Consider the following 17632-nt stretch of genomic DNA (forward strand, 5'->3'; position numbering starts at 1 on the left):
AATACTTCTCTTGTAGTTTCCTTATTTCCTTTCCTCATTGGTCTGTTTTCCCTGGTAGAGCCCTTGGGTGTATAGCATCCTGCTTTTCCAACTATGGTTGTAACTTAGCAAATAATAATAATAATAGTAATAATAATAATAATAATAACAACAATACAGTAATAATAAAGGAATATTTAGCCGATTCTGATAAATCGTAACCATATGGACAAATGATATACTCTATTTTTCAGATATTGGGAAGTGTTACACACAGGAGATGTTGTGGTGTCAACGGCCCATCATGAGTTTTTTGGAGTGGCAATGTTAGAAGCAGTTGGAGCGGGATGTTTCCCACTATGCCCGAATCGTCTAGTGTATCCGGAAATTTTCCCACAGGTACTGTATATTAAGATTGCCTCGTTCGCTTATATTTTTTATAGAGTATTGGTTTATATAGTGAGCTTTAATCAATTTTATTTATTTCAATCCTTTTAATCCCTTATTTTGCATTTAGATGTTATTGTATGAAAGTTTTGTGATTGGTTTTATAGGTTAACCCTTTTACCCCCAATGGACGTACTGGTACGTTTCACAAAACTCATCCCTTTACCCCCATGGACGTACCGGTACGTCCTTGCAAAAAACTGCTATTCACATTTTTTTGCATATTTTTGATAACTTTATGGGAAACTTCAGGCATTTTCCAAAATAATGAGACCAACCTGACCTCTCTATGACAAAAATTAAGGCTGTCAGCGCAATTTTAAAAAAAGAATATCGCAAAATGTGCTTGAAAAAGAAAACGCCTGGGGGTTAAGGGTTGGAAAGTTCCAAATAGCCTTGGGGTAAAAGGGTTAATTAATTTTATTCATTTCAATCCTTTTAATCTTTATTTTGCATTTAGATGTTATTGTATGAAAGTTTTGTGATTGGTTTTATAGGTTAAAACGATAACCAAATCTTGTGAGTGTACTGGTATGTATTGCTTAATTTGTATTATATAGCGCTGAATGGCCTTTGATGCCCCAGTACTTGGCCTAAGGGCTAAATTTTATATCCAATTCTCTTCTTATAGTCACCAATACTCTTACTTTTCAAAAGAGTTTATTAGCATAAAAAATTGTAGTAAGTTTATGAATAATATTAAAACTTAAAATACACATTTAAAGTTGGAAAATGCCCCTTTCGTTTTTAAACAATTCTCCTGCAAATTGATTGCTCACTTATAAATTATGATTAATACGTAGATAATTAATATTGCTTTCATAAATTTGATAATCTGTTTACAGTTTTAATCATTTAAGATTCTCGTCTGAGAAAATGAACATTCAGTATAGGCTTACTTCTTATGAGTTTAAAGATAATGTCCTATTATTACCCATTATATTTTTCATGTTATTATGGTGGGTTTGGTCTCGTTTACTTTTTTGTAGTTCATTTGAAAATAAAAATCAATAATTTATAATTGACGTTTCAAATTTGTAATAGTCATCTCATCAACCCAATCCATTAGTAAATATATATTAGCACTAACTACTTGTTATTTCTGCAATGCATTATATGCTTAAAAAATTAGCAACTTGTAAAATAGTAAAGATAATATGGTATTCTGTTAAAGTATTACACAGTCAAATCACATGTGAGATATGGTAAGAAGATAACCAAACAAGGAATTCAACAGATGTTTGTTTATGTAAGTCAATGGAATATTTCATTTTATTTTTATTATATTGTGGCTTAATCTCTCTATTACCTCTGCCAACGAAGTTGAAAGGTTATCTTTTTGCCCCTGTTTGTGTTTGTTTGTGAACAACTTCCTGGCCACAATTTTAATTGTAGAGTTACAAAACTTGCAGCGATTAACTGTTATGTAAAAAGCTGGAAATGATAAAATTTTGGAAGGCCAAAGTCACGGTCAAGCAAAATGTCCAATTCACGTAATCAGCCATAAGTTTGGACATCGTTGTCACAGAGACTTCAAACTTGGTTCGTATTTGAGTGTATGAAAATCCACGCCAATTAATACATGTTAAGATCAAAAGTGAAGGTTGAGAAATAAGCTGCCACAGCGGAAGTCTGCGCTGTACTAAGTGCCCCTTTAGTTTAAGAATGAATTGCACAAGTTTTTGTCATGTGTTGTATTCCTGACATTGGCAATTTTTATGGTATTTTGTTTTTGAGTATAGTATTGATAACTCACTCTAGCGTCTAGTATCTTTATCGATTACCTTAACTCTTCTATTACAATGACGTAAAATTAATGCCATTCAGTTTTCCACTGTTTCTGTACTTTACCTATAACAAAAAATTATCATAAGTGGAAAATTTGTTAATGAATAGAAAATTATTATTATTATTACTAGCCAAGCTACAACCCTAGTTGGAGAAGCAAGATGCTCTAAGCCCAAGGGCTCCAACAGGGAAAAATAGCCCAGTGAGGAAAGGATACAAGGAAATAATCGATATAAGAAGTAATGAAAAATTAAAATGAAATACATTCAAAAACATTAACAACATGAAAACAGATAATTCATATATAACTCTAAAAAGACTTATGTCAGCCTGTTCATCATAAAAACATTTGCTGCAACTTTGAACTTTTGAAGTTCTACTGATTCAGCTACTATGATTATATATGACTAAACATCTTGCTATGCTATGGCTCAAACTGGGTAATGTGGGGAATTATTGTTGGCTGATAAAAAATTTGGTAAAATATTGCAATGCATTATTGTTGCATTTTCTAAAAATTATTATAAATAACCACTAAGATTAAATCATTGCTTATTGAGTTAGGAATGAGAGGCGCATGCTGCATAGACAACATTTGCGAGTTGTTGAAACCTTGAGTTAATTTATGAAATTTTATTTATATTAGTGATTTTTTCTTTTCAGGACTGTCTGTATAATACAACTCAACAGTTGCAAAAGAGTCTTGCTCAGTGGTGTTCTCGTCCTCAGATTGTTCGCTCTAAAAAAGTGAACTTGGATCTCAATACCTTTTCGTGGGCGACATTAAAGCAGCGATATATCGACCTTTTAGCGTAAGATTAATTATTGTTTTGTTTTTCAAGTGTCATAGCTGTTCGACATAAGACATATAGGATAACCATCAAAGTTTAGTTTATAATTTTAGATGTACATTTGGTCCTCCTTACAGGTGTTATTTTTAGAATCCACGCTGGACATTTTACTTAATAGAGAGTAAAACCTCATGCTTAGAGATACAGTAATGATAGATTTATGCAAATAGTACTCTCTATCTATTTACCATGGCACTTCCCCCAATTTTGGAAGTAGCCCACATCCCCCCAAAAAGAGAAACAATAGGGGATTTTTTCTTCATTGTTCCTCCCTGCCTGACGAGGGACTCAGCCAAGTTTGGTTGGTACTGCTAGGGTACCACAGCCCGCCTGCCCTCGTCTTCCACCATAAATGAAGAAGCTTTACATACTGACTACCCTACTGCTACTATTTCAGCAGTCACCGAGGTGACTCGAGGTAACAGCAGGGCATGTCGGAAATGCGTCACAATCGCTCGCCATTCATTACTATTCCTTGCATGCTACCAACAGCAATTAGTGCAACACTGTAATAATGATATAAAGTACAGTATAATACATAATAATGAAATTAATTTAGAAACAAACTTTTGTTCTTTATTGATTATATGCTTCAGCTACATGGGCCGACTCGGTCGATGAGAAACAAGTGTGAAACAGGAGTCGAGAGGGGTCCCTGCCAAATGCTTTCTTTGGTTATCAGACTATATGAATGTGTAGTGTCATGTTCCTTCCTTTGCATTTTGATAATATACATACATACATGAATATGGGTATTTTTGTTTACTTCCATTAGTATGGAAAACTGCAAGCTTAAGTAAAAAATTTGGAAGTGTCTGAGCAGGCAACAATTTTCGTTCCTGATAACCAGTCTTAGTTCCCACAGCTTGTTTCCTGCAAGGAGCTACTTTATGTCTGCGAGTGCCCAGGAATTTTCCCTTGTGTAATATTTGTTACACACAAACTATATGCCTTAATGTTTTCACCATACCCAATAGTTCAGGATACACACAGAAATTCTCCGAAAGATATCCTTCGTATCTCTCATTGCATCTACAGGAGCTATAAAGTACTACGTACAGTACGAGCAAAGAAAATTTTAATTTCGAATTAAGGTTATATATAGTATTTACATAATCTTTAAAAGTCTGTTGGAGTTATAAACAATTTTGCTTGGATTGGACACAGGTTATGGTAAAAATAGAATACGTTTATGAATTTGGTAATTATGTTTCCCATTTAATTTTTTTTATACATTCTCTGAAATAGAGGTGGTTCAGCTGTATGCTATTTGTGGCTGAAAAATGTCATTAATGCAGGCTAATGTAGTGTGTGGGTTATGGTGATATGGAAGGTAATACTATCTTTTATATGATAGCTTAATACTCTACAGTATTGGCTTATGATTCCTTACAAGGGAAAATGACATTGGTAGAACCACGGATGTCTGTATTACTTATAGTAATTCAAGTAGAATACCAATTTTTTTTGCATATTTTATCCTTATTCAATGTTTTGAAGAAACCACAGATGTCTGTATTACTTATTGTAATTCAGGTAGAATACCAATTAGATTTTTTTTTTTGCATATTTTATCCTTATACAATGTTTTAAAGAAACCACAATACCTTCAAATATTCTGCTTTTTCCAGAATTAATGAAGACGACGAGGGTCAGCAGTAATCCGAGGAAATCTTTCAAGTTTGTTGTTAAGGTGAACATTGGTGTTGTGATCGATTGATGTGGTTAGTCTTCAAGAAGATTGATGTATTTAAGGTATAATGTTTTTGTTTTACTACCTCTTCAGATTCAACCTTTTTGAAGGAAGGAGCAAAATAGTACGTCATGTTGTCGTAATTGATTCTCTTGTCCATATCTCATTAGCAATTGTGAATAGAGTTTGGTGATTTTTCATACTTGTATGTGTGGCCGTATATTCGGGGATATACCTTGATGTTCTATTGAAGGTGATAAGGCTAAATAAACCCTCTTGTAAATGTTTAAATCATAATATAGAAAGTTCTTGCAATGTAAGACCTTCAGGTTTCATCCTTCATCACCGAGAAATGGTAGCGTTGGTTAAAAGTTTGTTTAATTTTAAAGAAAATGAAAGAATTTAATTTTTGAAGATTTTGGGAAATGTAATGAAACGGTGGAATTAATGTTTGTAATATTCTCATATTAGAGTTCACTCATTATAGTTGCAAGATTGATAGTGGTAAGCAAATTATGACTGCAATAATGTTTGTATGAAAATGCAATTGATGTTTCAGAAGATAATTTTCTTGTGTGTTTTCGGGCACATCTGTTTGAAGATCTCTAAATGTGAGTGAATGGAGTAAGGCCAAATGTTTATTTCATGGATCAAAAGAGATGTAAATCCTGAAGTGTGGGTACAAGAAAGGTAATTTTAAGACATAGTTAAAAGTTTCAATATTAAGACGCATTCAAAAACCAGTCTTATGCTAACAATACAGTGGCTTTAAGATTTATACTTGAAATGTTGACAGTTGTTCAGAGCCCCAACGGGCAGTTCTTTTTATATTGATGTAAAGAGTGGCAGGTTCCTCTCAAGTTTCGAGTGGTTAACTTAATTTATCTTTGCTAAAATCTGAAGGTTGGTTGACTATAAGGAAAAAAGAAGTTTTGACGAAGGAAAAACTTATTTTTGGAGAGGTGCTATGTGATCTCCAAGGATTTTTCTGCCCTGTTTTAGCCTTTTACAGGAAATTCCTTGGAGACGACACTGCACTTTAACCCCCCAAAAAATCCTTGAAAATTTGAAAGTTATAAAAGCAATAAGGAATTTCAATTCTCGTACGATACTTTTCTTTGGTTGACTCATCTTTCGTGTGAGTGGTATATTTTGCTATTAATGTTTTGGTTACTTTTGATATTATGTAGAAAATTAAAGATGGAGTAAATTATATTGATGAATTGTACTTTTGAAAGAAGTGTCCCATCTTTTTGTATAAACTAAATATCTATAAGTACAGTACCTCAGGTTTCACAAGAAATAATATACGCAATTTTACTGCAATTATGTCATGAGCTTAGCAATAGAAAACTGAATGTATAAACAGTTGCAAATCCAGCTCTTTGAAGAGAAAATTTCTGAAAAGCAGCCACTGTGTACATCAATATCCAAGTTACAGATAACTTAACCCTTTTACCCCCAGGCTATTTGGAACTTTCAAACCCTTAACCCCAGGATTTTTTTTTTTCCAAGCACATTTTGCAATATATATTTTTTAAATTGCTGTAACAGCCTTAATTTTTGTCATAGAGGGGTCAGGTTGGTCTCATTCTTTTGTAAAATGCCTGAAGTTTCTCATAAAGTTGTCAAAATTATGCAAAAAAAGATTCTAAATAGCAGTTTTTTGTAAGGACGTACTGTACCAGTACGTCCATGGGGGTAAAGGGATGAGTTTTGTGAAATGTACCAGTACATCCATTGGGGGTAAAACAGTTAAAATGTGGCCCTGCTATGCAAGTTGGATAATGAATATTCTGATTATTCATATCTTCCATGGGTTAGTAAGGGATCATCAGGCGGAAAAATATTTGTTTTTACAGTTTAAATACAACGGTTGATTTAACTTTATGGCACTTCCCTGTATGATTTATCAAATATTGTTATGGTTAAGCAAGAAGGTGTATTTTTGGTCTCCTATAACAGATGTAATCTTCCTTAGCACGAAGATAACTTAATATATGGTAGTCCACATGAGGAAAATTTAAAGATGTGTATATGTAGAAATTCTCTACAGTTTTGTCCGCCACTGGACCTCTTCTAAGAGCGTTTATTATGAAAAAGGTCCCCCTATAATTTGGTGCATTGAGTGAAATGGCTTCGACATAGACAAAATATAGTAAATATTAAAGAATGTTGTATATATTGAGTGTATATAGGATTCTATTGACAATTTAGCTTTTTTTTTCTTTCTGGCCTGGAAGTAATTGAAAACTTGAGAATTCCTTTTTAATATTTAAATGACATTTTATTAATACAACGTTATCTGGACTAAAAGACCCTTTTGCTCTTGTCACAAAGCTTTAGAAGCAATTGAGTTAATTCATGTACCTAATTAAACGAGTATAGTTATTTTTTCTAAATGTCATTTTTTTACAAGAAAAATCTAACATCTGTATAAACAGGACAAGCACAGGTGGTTATATTTTGTGTTTTTTGGACTATTATTTAAAACTTGAATGTATTTGTTTCATCTATTCAAATTTTGCACATCTTGATAACATCTGACGAGTATATTTTCAATGAATATGTTTATGCATGGGATATATTTGGTTATATTTTGTTTTTTTGGAGTAATATTTTAAACTTCAATATATTTGTTTCATCTATTCAAATTTTGCACATCTTGATAACATCGGACAAGAGTATTTATTTTTTCAACGAATATGTTTATTCATTGGATATATTTGGTTATATTTTGTGTGTATGTGAAAGCAGCCATAGATTATGAAGCTCTTTCGCATTGTATAAAAGGTATTGACACGGTGTTAATATGTTGAACTAGTATCTACATAGACAAATCGGTTACAGAACCTGTTAGACAAAGTTTTTCCACCAAGAAAACTAACTCCCCAGACAGTAATTCAATTAAATTTTCTCAACTAAAACTTTATGGAAATTGCCTTTGTCTTTTTACCTAGGAACTTCCCCCAATTTTGGGGGGTAGCCAACATCAAAGGAACAAAAGGGGACCTTTCTTCTCTACGCTCCTCCCGGCCTGATAAGAGATTCGGCCAAGTTTGGTTATTACTGCTAAATTATTTGTAGTAATTTTTTTTCTCGAGTCTTTTCAGTTGTTGGTGGGCTTGAGTATGACCTTTTCAGTAATGGGTATATGTTTGCAAAATATCCTTCCAATTTTTTGTTGTTTAATTGGAAATTTGTTTCATTGTTAATGATTTGTTTAGAAATATTCTTGTTTATATTACTTTATGGTATGTTCTTGATTAGTTGTTACATGGAGTATATGCTTCCTAAATTCCATCAAACATTGCAATGTGAAGTGTCATGATTATTAAAGTTAGGAACTTGTTTCATAGGAAGCATAGTCTTGGATTCTTTGCTTATTATTCCATCTTTTTTGTTCCAATTTGGGGGGCGACATTCGTATTTTTGCATCTCTTCCATTTCCTTGTTGGTACTGAATTGAAATTTATCGTAAAATGAAAACACAATGGAAGATTAAGATCATCATCGTGCAGGTTTGTTGTTGACGAAGAATTTTATTAGCAGGTGATACAAGAGATTTCCCTCTTGCTTACATCTTGCCAGCTTGTCAATTGCCTCAATTTTTTTTAACTATTTCAGTTCTTGTCTTAAGAATTATCCCAAGAATGAAAATGGAGGTTAATAATTTATAGGGAACCCCTCAGGACAAATTCTTGATGGCTGTTGATAAAGAATTTTCATTTTTTCACCTGTTTCAGTCCTTGTCTTAAGAATTATCCCAAGAATGAATGATGAAAATGGAGGTTAAGAATTTATAGGGAACCCCTCAGGACAAATTCTTGATGGCTGTTGATAAAGAATTTTCATTTTTTCACCTGTTTCAGTCCTTGTCTTAAAGAATTATCCCAAGAATGAATGATGAAAATGGAGGTTAAGAATTTATAGGGAACCCCTCAGGACAAATTCTTGATGGCTGTTGATGAAGACTTTTGATTTTTCCACCTGTTTCAGTCCTTGTCGTAGAGAATTTTCCCATGAATAGATATTGATGAAAATGGAGGTTAAGAATTTATAGGAAACCCCTCAGGACAAATTCTTGATGGCTGTTGATGAAGAATTTTGATTTTTTCACCTGTTTCAGTCCTTGTCTTAAAAATTATCACATGAATGGATGTTGATGAAAATTGAGGTTAAGAATTTATAGGGAACCCCTCAGGACAAATTCTTGATGGCTGTTGATGAAGAATATTTGATTTGCCACTAGGAAAGTTACGAAAGCCACCTCACACGATTTAAAGTATAGAGATTTGAATGGAATTGGGTATAGTGGAAATTGCGATGTTATTTTGATGCGATAGAAAAGATGGATTTGTATTTAGAGAGGCTTTTGAATACTACTTTGGTCAAAAGATCAATAGTCAAATTCAAACTTCATACCGTGTCTGTTTACGACAAAGGGTGTTGTGTGGCTCAGGGAAAGTATGCTCTCTACTAGGTGGTAGTTATAATTGCAATAAATCACTCAATCTTGTGGCTTTGATGATATTTAATAGCAGTAGTAAAATGACTGGGTTTGTAATTCAAATAAGAAGCACTGAGAGAACATGTGCTAGTCCTCTGTAATAATGTTATAAGATGCTAATTATGTTCTGGTGTGTTTGTGCATTGATGGTTGTTTAGATGTTTGAGTTTGGACTTAATAAACAAAGCAGCTTTCAAGTGGTTCTAGATGGAAGTATTTTCACCAAGATTGACTACTCGTTTAAATGTAGTTCCCTTCAAGGACAGATTTTAAAGAGCTCTCGTCTCTTCAAGGACGGATTTCAAAGAGCTCTTGTCTGCTAAGTACACCTTTCATTTTCAACTAGGCAGGAATGGTTTCTTTTATCAGGATTACAAAGAGTGACCCATGTTTTTTGCCCCATCATGTTACCATGCTGTCATGTTCTTTTTTTCATGCAGTGCATACTTTTATCCATCTAGATTATTGGGCCGTACAAGGATATATTTTTTTTGAGCCAGAGCTTAAGAACATTGTTTCTCCTAGGTAGCTGGCCACAGTGTCGTGCATTAGTTTTAAATGGAAGTTTGAAACTACTGTACTATGATTTTACACATGTTCTAGTTTTTGCATATTCTTTCATATTTGGTATGCAGTCTTATCACAGAAACCTAATAAGTTCATGTTTCTGTTTCATTCCTAATAATTTATAATGACTCTTTTAGTTTGTTTTGAAACTCTATTCTTTGCATCTGTTATTATTGTTTGTAATTGTTCTTATAATTTATTCCTCCTTTGTCAGTACTGTACTTACTTGGTCAATGGACCAATATATAAATATTCTGAGGTTTTACTGAGGTACCTTAAGAATAGTCTTGCCGTCTACTGTATCAAAAACGAAGTAGCTTTCGTGTCAAGAAAACATTTGAGCTACTAATTTTCATAGATTTGTAATTCAAGCAAAATCCTTCAGGCCACTCCTTTGGTAACTGAGTATGGAATATAGTGGTCTGATTTTACAATACTGTAACCAAATTTCTCAGACAGTAAGGTCCACACGCAGGTTTCAATCGTCGATAAGACCGTAATGAAAATTCTCAAACATGAAGGTCCACATGCAAGTTTTATTCTTCATAATCTCTATTACATTTTTCTGCGAATCATTTTCATTGTTCTGTACGCATACAATGCTCTAGTCCTAAACTCAAATGGTGAAGTGGAAGATTACTAAATGATTTTTGTGTAAGTCGAGTGTGACAGAATAATAAGAAGCTCTATCAAAAGTTGTTTTGTGCCTCAAGAAGTTTTCACTCCGAGAGATTTAGTGAAAATGTAAAATTTAAATGTTACACTAATTAATCTTGAACCATTGTTAATTGAATACTTATGGAAGTGTCTCTTACAAGTGATGTTATTCCTTTTAAGAAATATTTACATGAGTATTCATTGTTTATTATACAACCATGTCAGCCCTAATTCAAGTGCCTCAGCTTTTTGTTTAGGCAAAGAAGTCTTAAAAAGAAGTCTTAATATTGAGAAACGTTCTTGTTGTAGTAGTAGTCGAGCTTTAGTACACAGTATATTGAATCTTCGTTTCTTTTAATCGTAGCTTCATGCGTTGATCTCATAAAATTGTAGGGTGCGCTAGTGCATTGTGTAATCTTACTCCTCCTGTGTTTTAAGAATTTTTTAAGACATGAATTATTTGAAATATTTTGTGAATGAAAGATGAAGGATAGCGTGATTCAGTGATCACGCCCAGATTGCTGATCAAAAATTTATTCATGCTAGGTTTGCAACACTTTGGTAATAGATGCATCTTTTATATCTTATTAGAAAATGTTGTAATTTATTCTCACATGTTGGTTAGTAAGACTTGGAAACTTTTAAACCCAAAGAGGTTTTTAGAGGGCTTTTAAATTATGTTTGTGTTGCCTTTTCTAATCTTGATTCTTTTATCTCTTGCCTAGTTATAGTCTGTCATCAGGATTTTTTTTTCAAGTAAATATAGGAGGAATTACATGTTAATTAAGGTATTGATCTTTTGTATATGGTTAAATTATGTGTTGTTTGTGATTTGAACGGCCTCTTGCCTTTAAATTCTTTTCGTGTTCAATAATATATACATGTAGCTTTTTTTAAATGTTGGCACCAAACATAGAGAATGAAGTTATGAGGGTAAATACTACGTAAATTATGTTTGTAAGGTCATGTAATTCATTGTAGACCATTAATTTTTTTTAAAAATGTAAATTATGTTTGTAAGGTCATGTAATTCATTGTAGAGCATTAATTTTTTTTTATTGTATTTCATCATAAAGTTGTAATAATTGTATTGATAGGAAGAAATAACAAATAATTGGTTGTATAAACATTTAGGAATGCTGAGAATCGCCAAGTATGAGAAAGACTTTAACTGAATTGATTTTATTTCTGGGATAGATCACACACTTTTTGACTCGAGCATATCTAGCGAATAACTCTCATGATCCTATCACACAATGCTGGGAATGTAGATCAGGAAAATTTTTATATTTCCCACCAAAATTAATTCATATGCAGGGAATTGTCTTTAACCCGTTTACCCCCAGGCTATTTGGAAATTTCCAACCCTTAACCCCCAGTTATTTTTTTTCAAACCCATTTTGCAGTATATATATTTTTTTTAATTGCTCTAACAGCCTTAATTTTTGTCATAGAGAGGTCAGGTTGGTCTCATTCTCTTGGAAAATGCCCGAAGTTTCTCAAAAAATTATCAAAAATATGCAAAATAAAATTTAAATAGCAGTGTTTTGCAAGGACGTACCATGGGGGTAAAGGGATGAGTTTTGTGAAACGTACCAGTACGTCCTTTGGGGGTAAAAGGGTTAACATTGTTAATGTATCCAAGCATTAAATTTTTTAAGGAGAGAGATACCATACCATTCACATAAAAAAGAAACCTTTTATGGCAAGCCTGTGAGATTCAAGAATCCAACTTGGTAAGAAGGTTAAATCATTTACTGATTTAGGCAAAGTAATGATTTATGAAGGTCAAAATTTTAGTCAATCTAAAATGCCAAGGTTAGGAAATAAACCAGTCTGGGAAATCTTGTTAGAAATGGTCCTTTCAAGTGGGCTTAATCATTGAAGTGTTAGCCTAACTTTGCAAACATTTCATTTATAAGAAGCTCTGTGAGATTTGAGAATTAAACTCGGTGATCTGGTTAAACTCGCTTGTAACAATGATGATATTTGATAGTTTTCTTCAAAGAGTTACAATTCATTGATTGAAAATTTTAATTTTATTATTAAAGACAAACCCCTCAAGCTGACCTTATGACAGTTGAAATGTTAAACGTTTTGGTCTAGATAAATTGTGTCTATGATAATTTATAACCTATTAATTAGGGCTAATTAAGACTTGACATGAAAAAATGTGACTCCTGTCTGGATCAGTTTGCCTTAGAAATATAAACTTATTTTTTAGGCTTGTCACCTCATTTTAATATGCTGTCTAGATGTTTGATAATAAGGAATGTATTTGTTCATGGGTTTGCCGACATACTCAAGAAAATTGGTTTTGGAGGCAGTGTCACTTTGGTTTATGGATTTTAGACATTTTAGGATTTGAAATTGAAAGCTCTTTTACTTTTTCTTTGATTTCAAACACTACTTGTTTGTCCCTAATGTTTCAAATTTATTAGTTTATGTATTAGAAATACTGTATTGCTATCTGATGATTGTGTCTTAAAGAGGTGTAACTCGGTGTAACTCATTATTTTAGCATTATTTTTTTTTTATTTAAAGATCAGTAGGAAGATGAAATGCTGTCATTATGATGCCCATTATTTTAGATTAGTTTTTGATAGCATTTCAGACTGGTATTTATGTTTAAACTTGGTCATGTGTTCTAGACTCTTAACTTATGCAGATTTTCATCATACGTTTTGACTTCAGATTAAGCGGGAAATTATGTTGCCGGGGAATATTCCCGGGAACTCGTTTTAACATAACTTTGACCACATTTACAGTTTTCCAAAAGGGAGAGAAAAGCATGTTACTTTATGAACTATTTTATTTTCATCTTAATTTCTTGAAGGTAGACTAGACAAAATATGTATCGGATATAAAGTTGAAAACTACCTTCTCGTGGTTGTCACATGAACATAAAACTTGTGAGTCATGCAAAACTATGTACTTACTTTCTTGAAATACCAGTTAATGTATTCTAGATTGGATGTTTTGAAATCTATTTAAATGATCTATATTAGGAAGCACCTAAAATTTTGCTCATACGCCAGGAAATTTTGTTAATCCCTGGTGTAGCGTAAGAGCCGGAGGCTGATGGTTTATGTTTGATTGTTCTGTGTACACAAGTGTGTCTAGATTAAAAAAAAATATTTTGAGATCTTTATTCTACTTTTATGTTTATTATTGAATTTTTTATTTTTATCGTCCAATCATTGCATGGACTTGGGATATAGTAGTTGGCACCTCGCGCTAGACGATTTCTACATTTCCACTTTTTACAGTAATTGACGTTGTGAAGTATTTGACATAAATATGCAGATGTACATGGCCTAACCATAAAAAGTATTGTGACGTGATCATTTATAGCTATGAGCCTTTGTCGTCGTTTGCATATGGCTCATCAGTACATTTTTATGGTATGGTGTATGTGATGTAGCTGAAATGTATAATATGAATACATTGCTGTTTCTGTATTTGACTTTCATCTTAATGTCAACTATTTATTAATATATTTATCCTTTATTTACGTTGTAATGTATGTAGAGTTGTTGCCATTCTTATATAGTAGTGAGTATGAAAAGGTTTATGTACTTAGAAGTATTGATATAAATACTGTAGTGTGGTTAGTACAGTAACCAGTATAAACATTGTACTTGAGATAGCCTTAAGTAAGTTGTGATCAGACTTTTTAATTTTTGGGGGACGGGGTTTGTACGGAGATACCGATTGAGACTAATCTATTAGGGTTATTAACCTTTTAACCCCCCAGGCTATTTGGAAATTTCCAACCCTTAATCCCCAGGGGGTTATTTTTTTCCCAGCACATTTTGCAGTATATTTATTTTAAATTGCTCTAACAGCCTTAATTTTTGTCATAGAGAGGTCAGGTTGGTCTCATTCTCTTGGAAAATGCCTGAATTTTCTCAAGAAATTGTCAAAAATATGAAAAAAATAATTTTTATAGCATTTTTTGCAAGGACGTACCGGTACGTCCATGGGGGTAAAGGGATGGCTTTTGTGAAACGTACCAGTACGTCCTTTGGGGGTAAAAGGGTTAATTCATCACACCTTTTCTGAAATTGGTCTCATACTTAAGTCTGTCTGTTGTGCAATGGCTGTAGCTTAGATAGACCTAAGACACAAGTAGAGGTAACTTTCTGGTAGTGTTTTAAAAAATGCTAATCGTATTACGAAGCTTTGGATTCTGGTATTATTGCAACATTGCATCTTAGGATATCAGTGCTTACAATATCTTTCTCTTGTGTGTAGTCTGGGTAAAGTTACCTTAATGAGTTTGGTTTATAATTTTAGAGTTTAACATGGGCTTGGATATTATATTATTAGATCAAACCTGAAAATGAGATGCGAAGGCATTATAGCATAGAATATTCCAAGGCTGTTGCAGATTTATACCATATTTTCTTTACTTCAAAATAGAATCAGGAATAAAGTTCAAGGTTGCTTGTCCTAGAAGAATATTTATTTGCCATATGTAACTGTAGTGAGGTTTCGTAGTAACAATGATTAGGTATGTATCCGTGAATATTGTATTTGTTTGCCAGTAATATTTTTGTCTTCACTAGTAGTAGCAATAGTAGGAGGCTAGAAACATGCATATTGTCATCTCATCAAAGTTTACAGGTGTCGGTGTTGGTGTTGTCTGTAGCATGGGTTGTTGTTCATAGTTAATGTTTGGTTTGTTTCTCTGCACATACAGGCTTTTTATCCTTTAAAATGAGGAATGTCTTCAGCAGCAGTTAACGACAGGTGGTGAGCTCGGAAGAGTAGCCCCGCCCACTCTTCTGTTAAAAGAGATTTAGGGCATTTCATGTCTTCTGCGGTGACAAACGAGTATAGACGTACTCTGAGTCCTATCCAAGGCCGTTTAAGCTTTTCTCATACTTTTTAGTTTGAATGATAGGTTTTGTCTTGGCCCTGATGATGAAGCAGGAATTTGCATGCGGGTGAAAGGATTGATTCTCATCGCCTTACGACTAAACTGGCGATAGAGATGCACTTACTCTGTACTAGGGGCATGGTTGTTTGCAGTTATCCTCGTGCCGAGTGTAGATCGTTGCCGTATACTCTTTGAGGAACTAGAAGGCCAAGTCTTTTTCAGTGTCATTTTTGGCAAGCTCGAAAGACTGTGTAGCACTTTGCTCTCATCGATTTTGCTGACCGCTGAAGCTTCTTGGTATACACTCTTCGCTTGGTCCCGGGGAGTATGCTTCAGGAGTAGGAAGAACTAGATTCTACATCAGTATTTTCAGGGTTTGTGGAGTGTGAGGTGATTGTTGCACTCTGTGTTTGCAGGAAGCTCTTCCTTGTATAATGCTGAATACGAGTTTGATATAAGGATGTGTGGCCTTCTCCAAGTCTTACAGGTTGGCCCTGGATGTTATTTATAATCATCCCCAGTGTTCTCAGTGCCGGTGACCCCAGTGATATTAGCGGTGATCCCAGCAGTGTGCCACAGGCCAAAAGACCAGCCGGAAGATTGCTGAGAAGGCTCATCACCTGTAGTTAACGACCTCGTTAGTTAATTCAACATTTGCTACAACTCCACTGAAGACATCCGCCATATTAAGAGGAATTAGGTTTGTATAGCTAGGAAAAATACAAATTTTAATTTTTTTTTATATTTCTCTTCTCATATCATATGACAGTAATGTTTGGAACTCATCAAGCTCGCCTCATTACTGGGACCGTGATTTAATTTTCATGTATCAAAATGTTCAGACAATTACTTACTTACATGTGCCTGAATGCTTAATCATATTAAGTGGTACAAAAATTGATAGTAATTTCCATCTCCCAAGTAAAGTGGATCTGATATGTTTTAGGTTTCCTAATCTGTTTACCACTCCACTTAGCTGGAAGCTGCAATTCATTCATAGTTTATACTATGAATGAACTTTCTTCTCTCTTTCAATTTAAGTAGTACTGTGGCAGAATGCCCTGTTTACAATTAGTGTTTGCCAAACCTATACGCAGTAGCAGGTATTTGTGTAATCATGGCAGATATGTTTTGAAAGCGATTGTCCTGTGAATTTTTGATCATCGCTATTATTTATTTATAGGTCAGAGATTTGGCTTTTATTTATCATAGATTATTTAGAAATGTCAGAAGAGATGGAAGTAATTAACTGCATACCAGTAACCTTTCGAATCACTGCATCACTGCTTTAGCAGTGATTTGTACTTATGCAGGCGAAGTACAGTATCCTAATTTGTGGCAGTTTTTATTTTTTTCGATAAGAACAAAAATGAGATCCTTGAGAAATGTCCATAAAATTCTCTTGCGTTCATATTCCCACGTAGACACACTTAGCAAAGTTCCAACATAAGTACAGTAGTTGTATGGTCATTGTTTGCTCTTCATAAACAAACTTTTCTTCTGATGATGGCATTAATGTTGTCTTTTCATTATTGATGACTTTTTGTTTAATATTTTAGGCATTGTACTTAGATTCATTTATGAATAATTAATGTAAAGTGCAAATCTTGCTTACCTGGTATAATGAAAACTGGGGCTACTCTGTTAAATCATATTCATGGTGGTCTACGGGCAAAATAAGAAATGGTGAACTCTGTTGTAGAATTGTAGTGTTGTAAATCCTGATGTAATGTGTAGATCGTAGTTTCATCGTCGTATTTGTTTTTACGTCTGATTTCTCTCTTATGAAGTTAGGTACAAACTTACATCTCGCCTCTTCTGACTTGCACCATATTTGCAAGAATTCTTATCAGGTCTAGGTCTTTATCTCTGCCCTTTTCCAGGATTATAAAAGCCCACTAACTGGTCTCCATTCTGGTACTTTTATCAGACATTTCTTTAATCAACTGTTTCTTATTCTTTGTCATCTCGTATCCAAACTATCTTTATTTTGAGACATAAGTTTATGCTTATACTGATCTCTCCTACTCTTATACTGATCACTATTATTTCTTCATTTGCAATAGAGTACTCCTATGAAACTCTTACTTCAAGTCTCACCACTATAGTCACATATTTTTAAAGTCCTCATCTATTTGCTTTTTCAGTGAGCTTATCTTAGCTATTGATCACTATTATTTCTTCATTTGCAATAGAATACTGCTATTGAACTCTTACTTCAAGTCTCACCACTATTGTCAAATATTTTAAAGTCC

At 33.5% G+C, this 17632-nt stretch overlaps 1 protein-coding gene across 2 annotated transcripts in view; it reads left to right on the top strand.

Annotated features, from left to right (window-relative positions):
- Positions 1–16579, top strand: part of LOC137644184 (uncharacterized) — a 72325-nt gene extending 55746 nt beyond the window's left edge. For both annotated transcript variants that reach the window (XM_068377185.1, XM_068377186.1), the window contains exons 12-14: positions 234–378; positions 2878–3026; positions 4697–16579. In XM_068377185.1, coding sequence (XP_068233286.1) covers positions 234–378; positions 2878–3026; positions 4697–4727 — 325 coding nt within the window. In that variant the 3' untranslated portion in view covers positions 4728–16579. The remainder of the gene's footprint in view (positions 1–233; positions 379–2877; positions 3027–4696) is intronic.
- Positions 16580–17632: the final 1053 nt, after the last annotated feature.

Source organism: Palaemon carinicauda, chromosome 7 (genome assembly GCF_036898095.1).
Source record: "Palaemon carinicauda isolate YSFRI2023 chromosome 7, ASM3689809v2, whole genome shotgun sequence".
Taxonomy (NCBI): domain Eukaryota; kingdom Metazoa; phylum Arthropoda; class Malacostraca; order Decapoda; family Palaemonidae; genus Palaemon; species Palaemon carinicauda.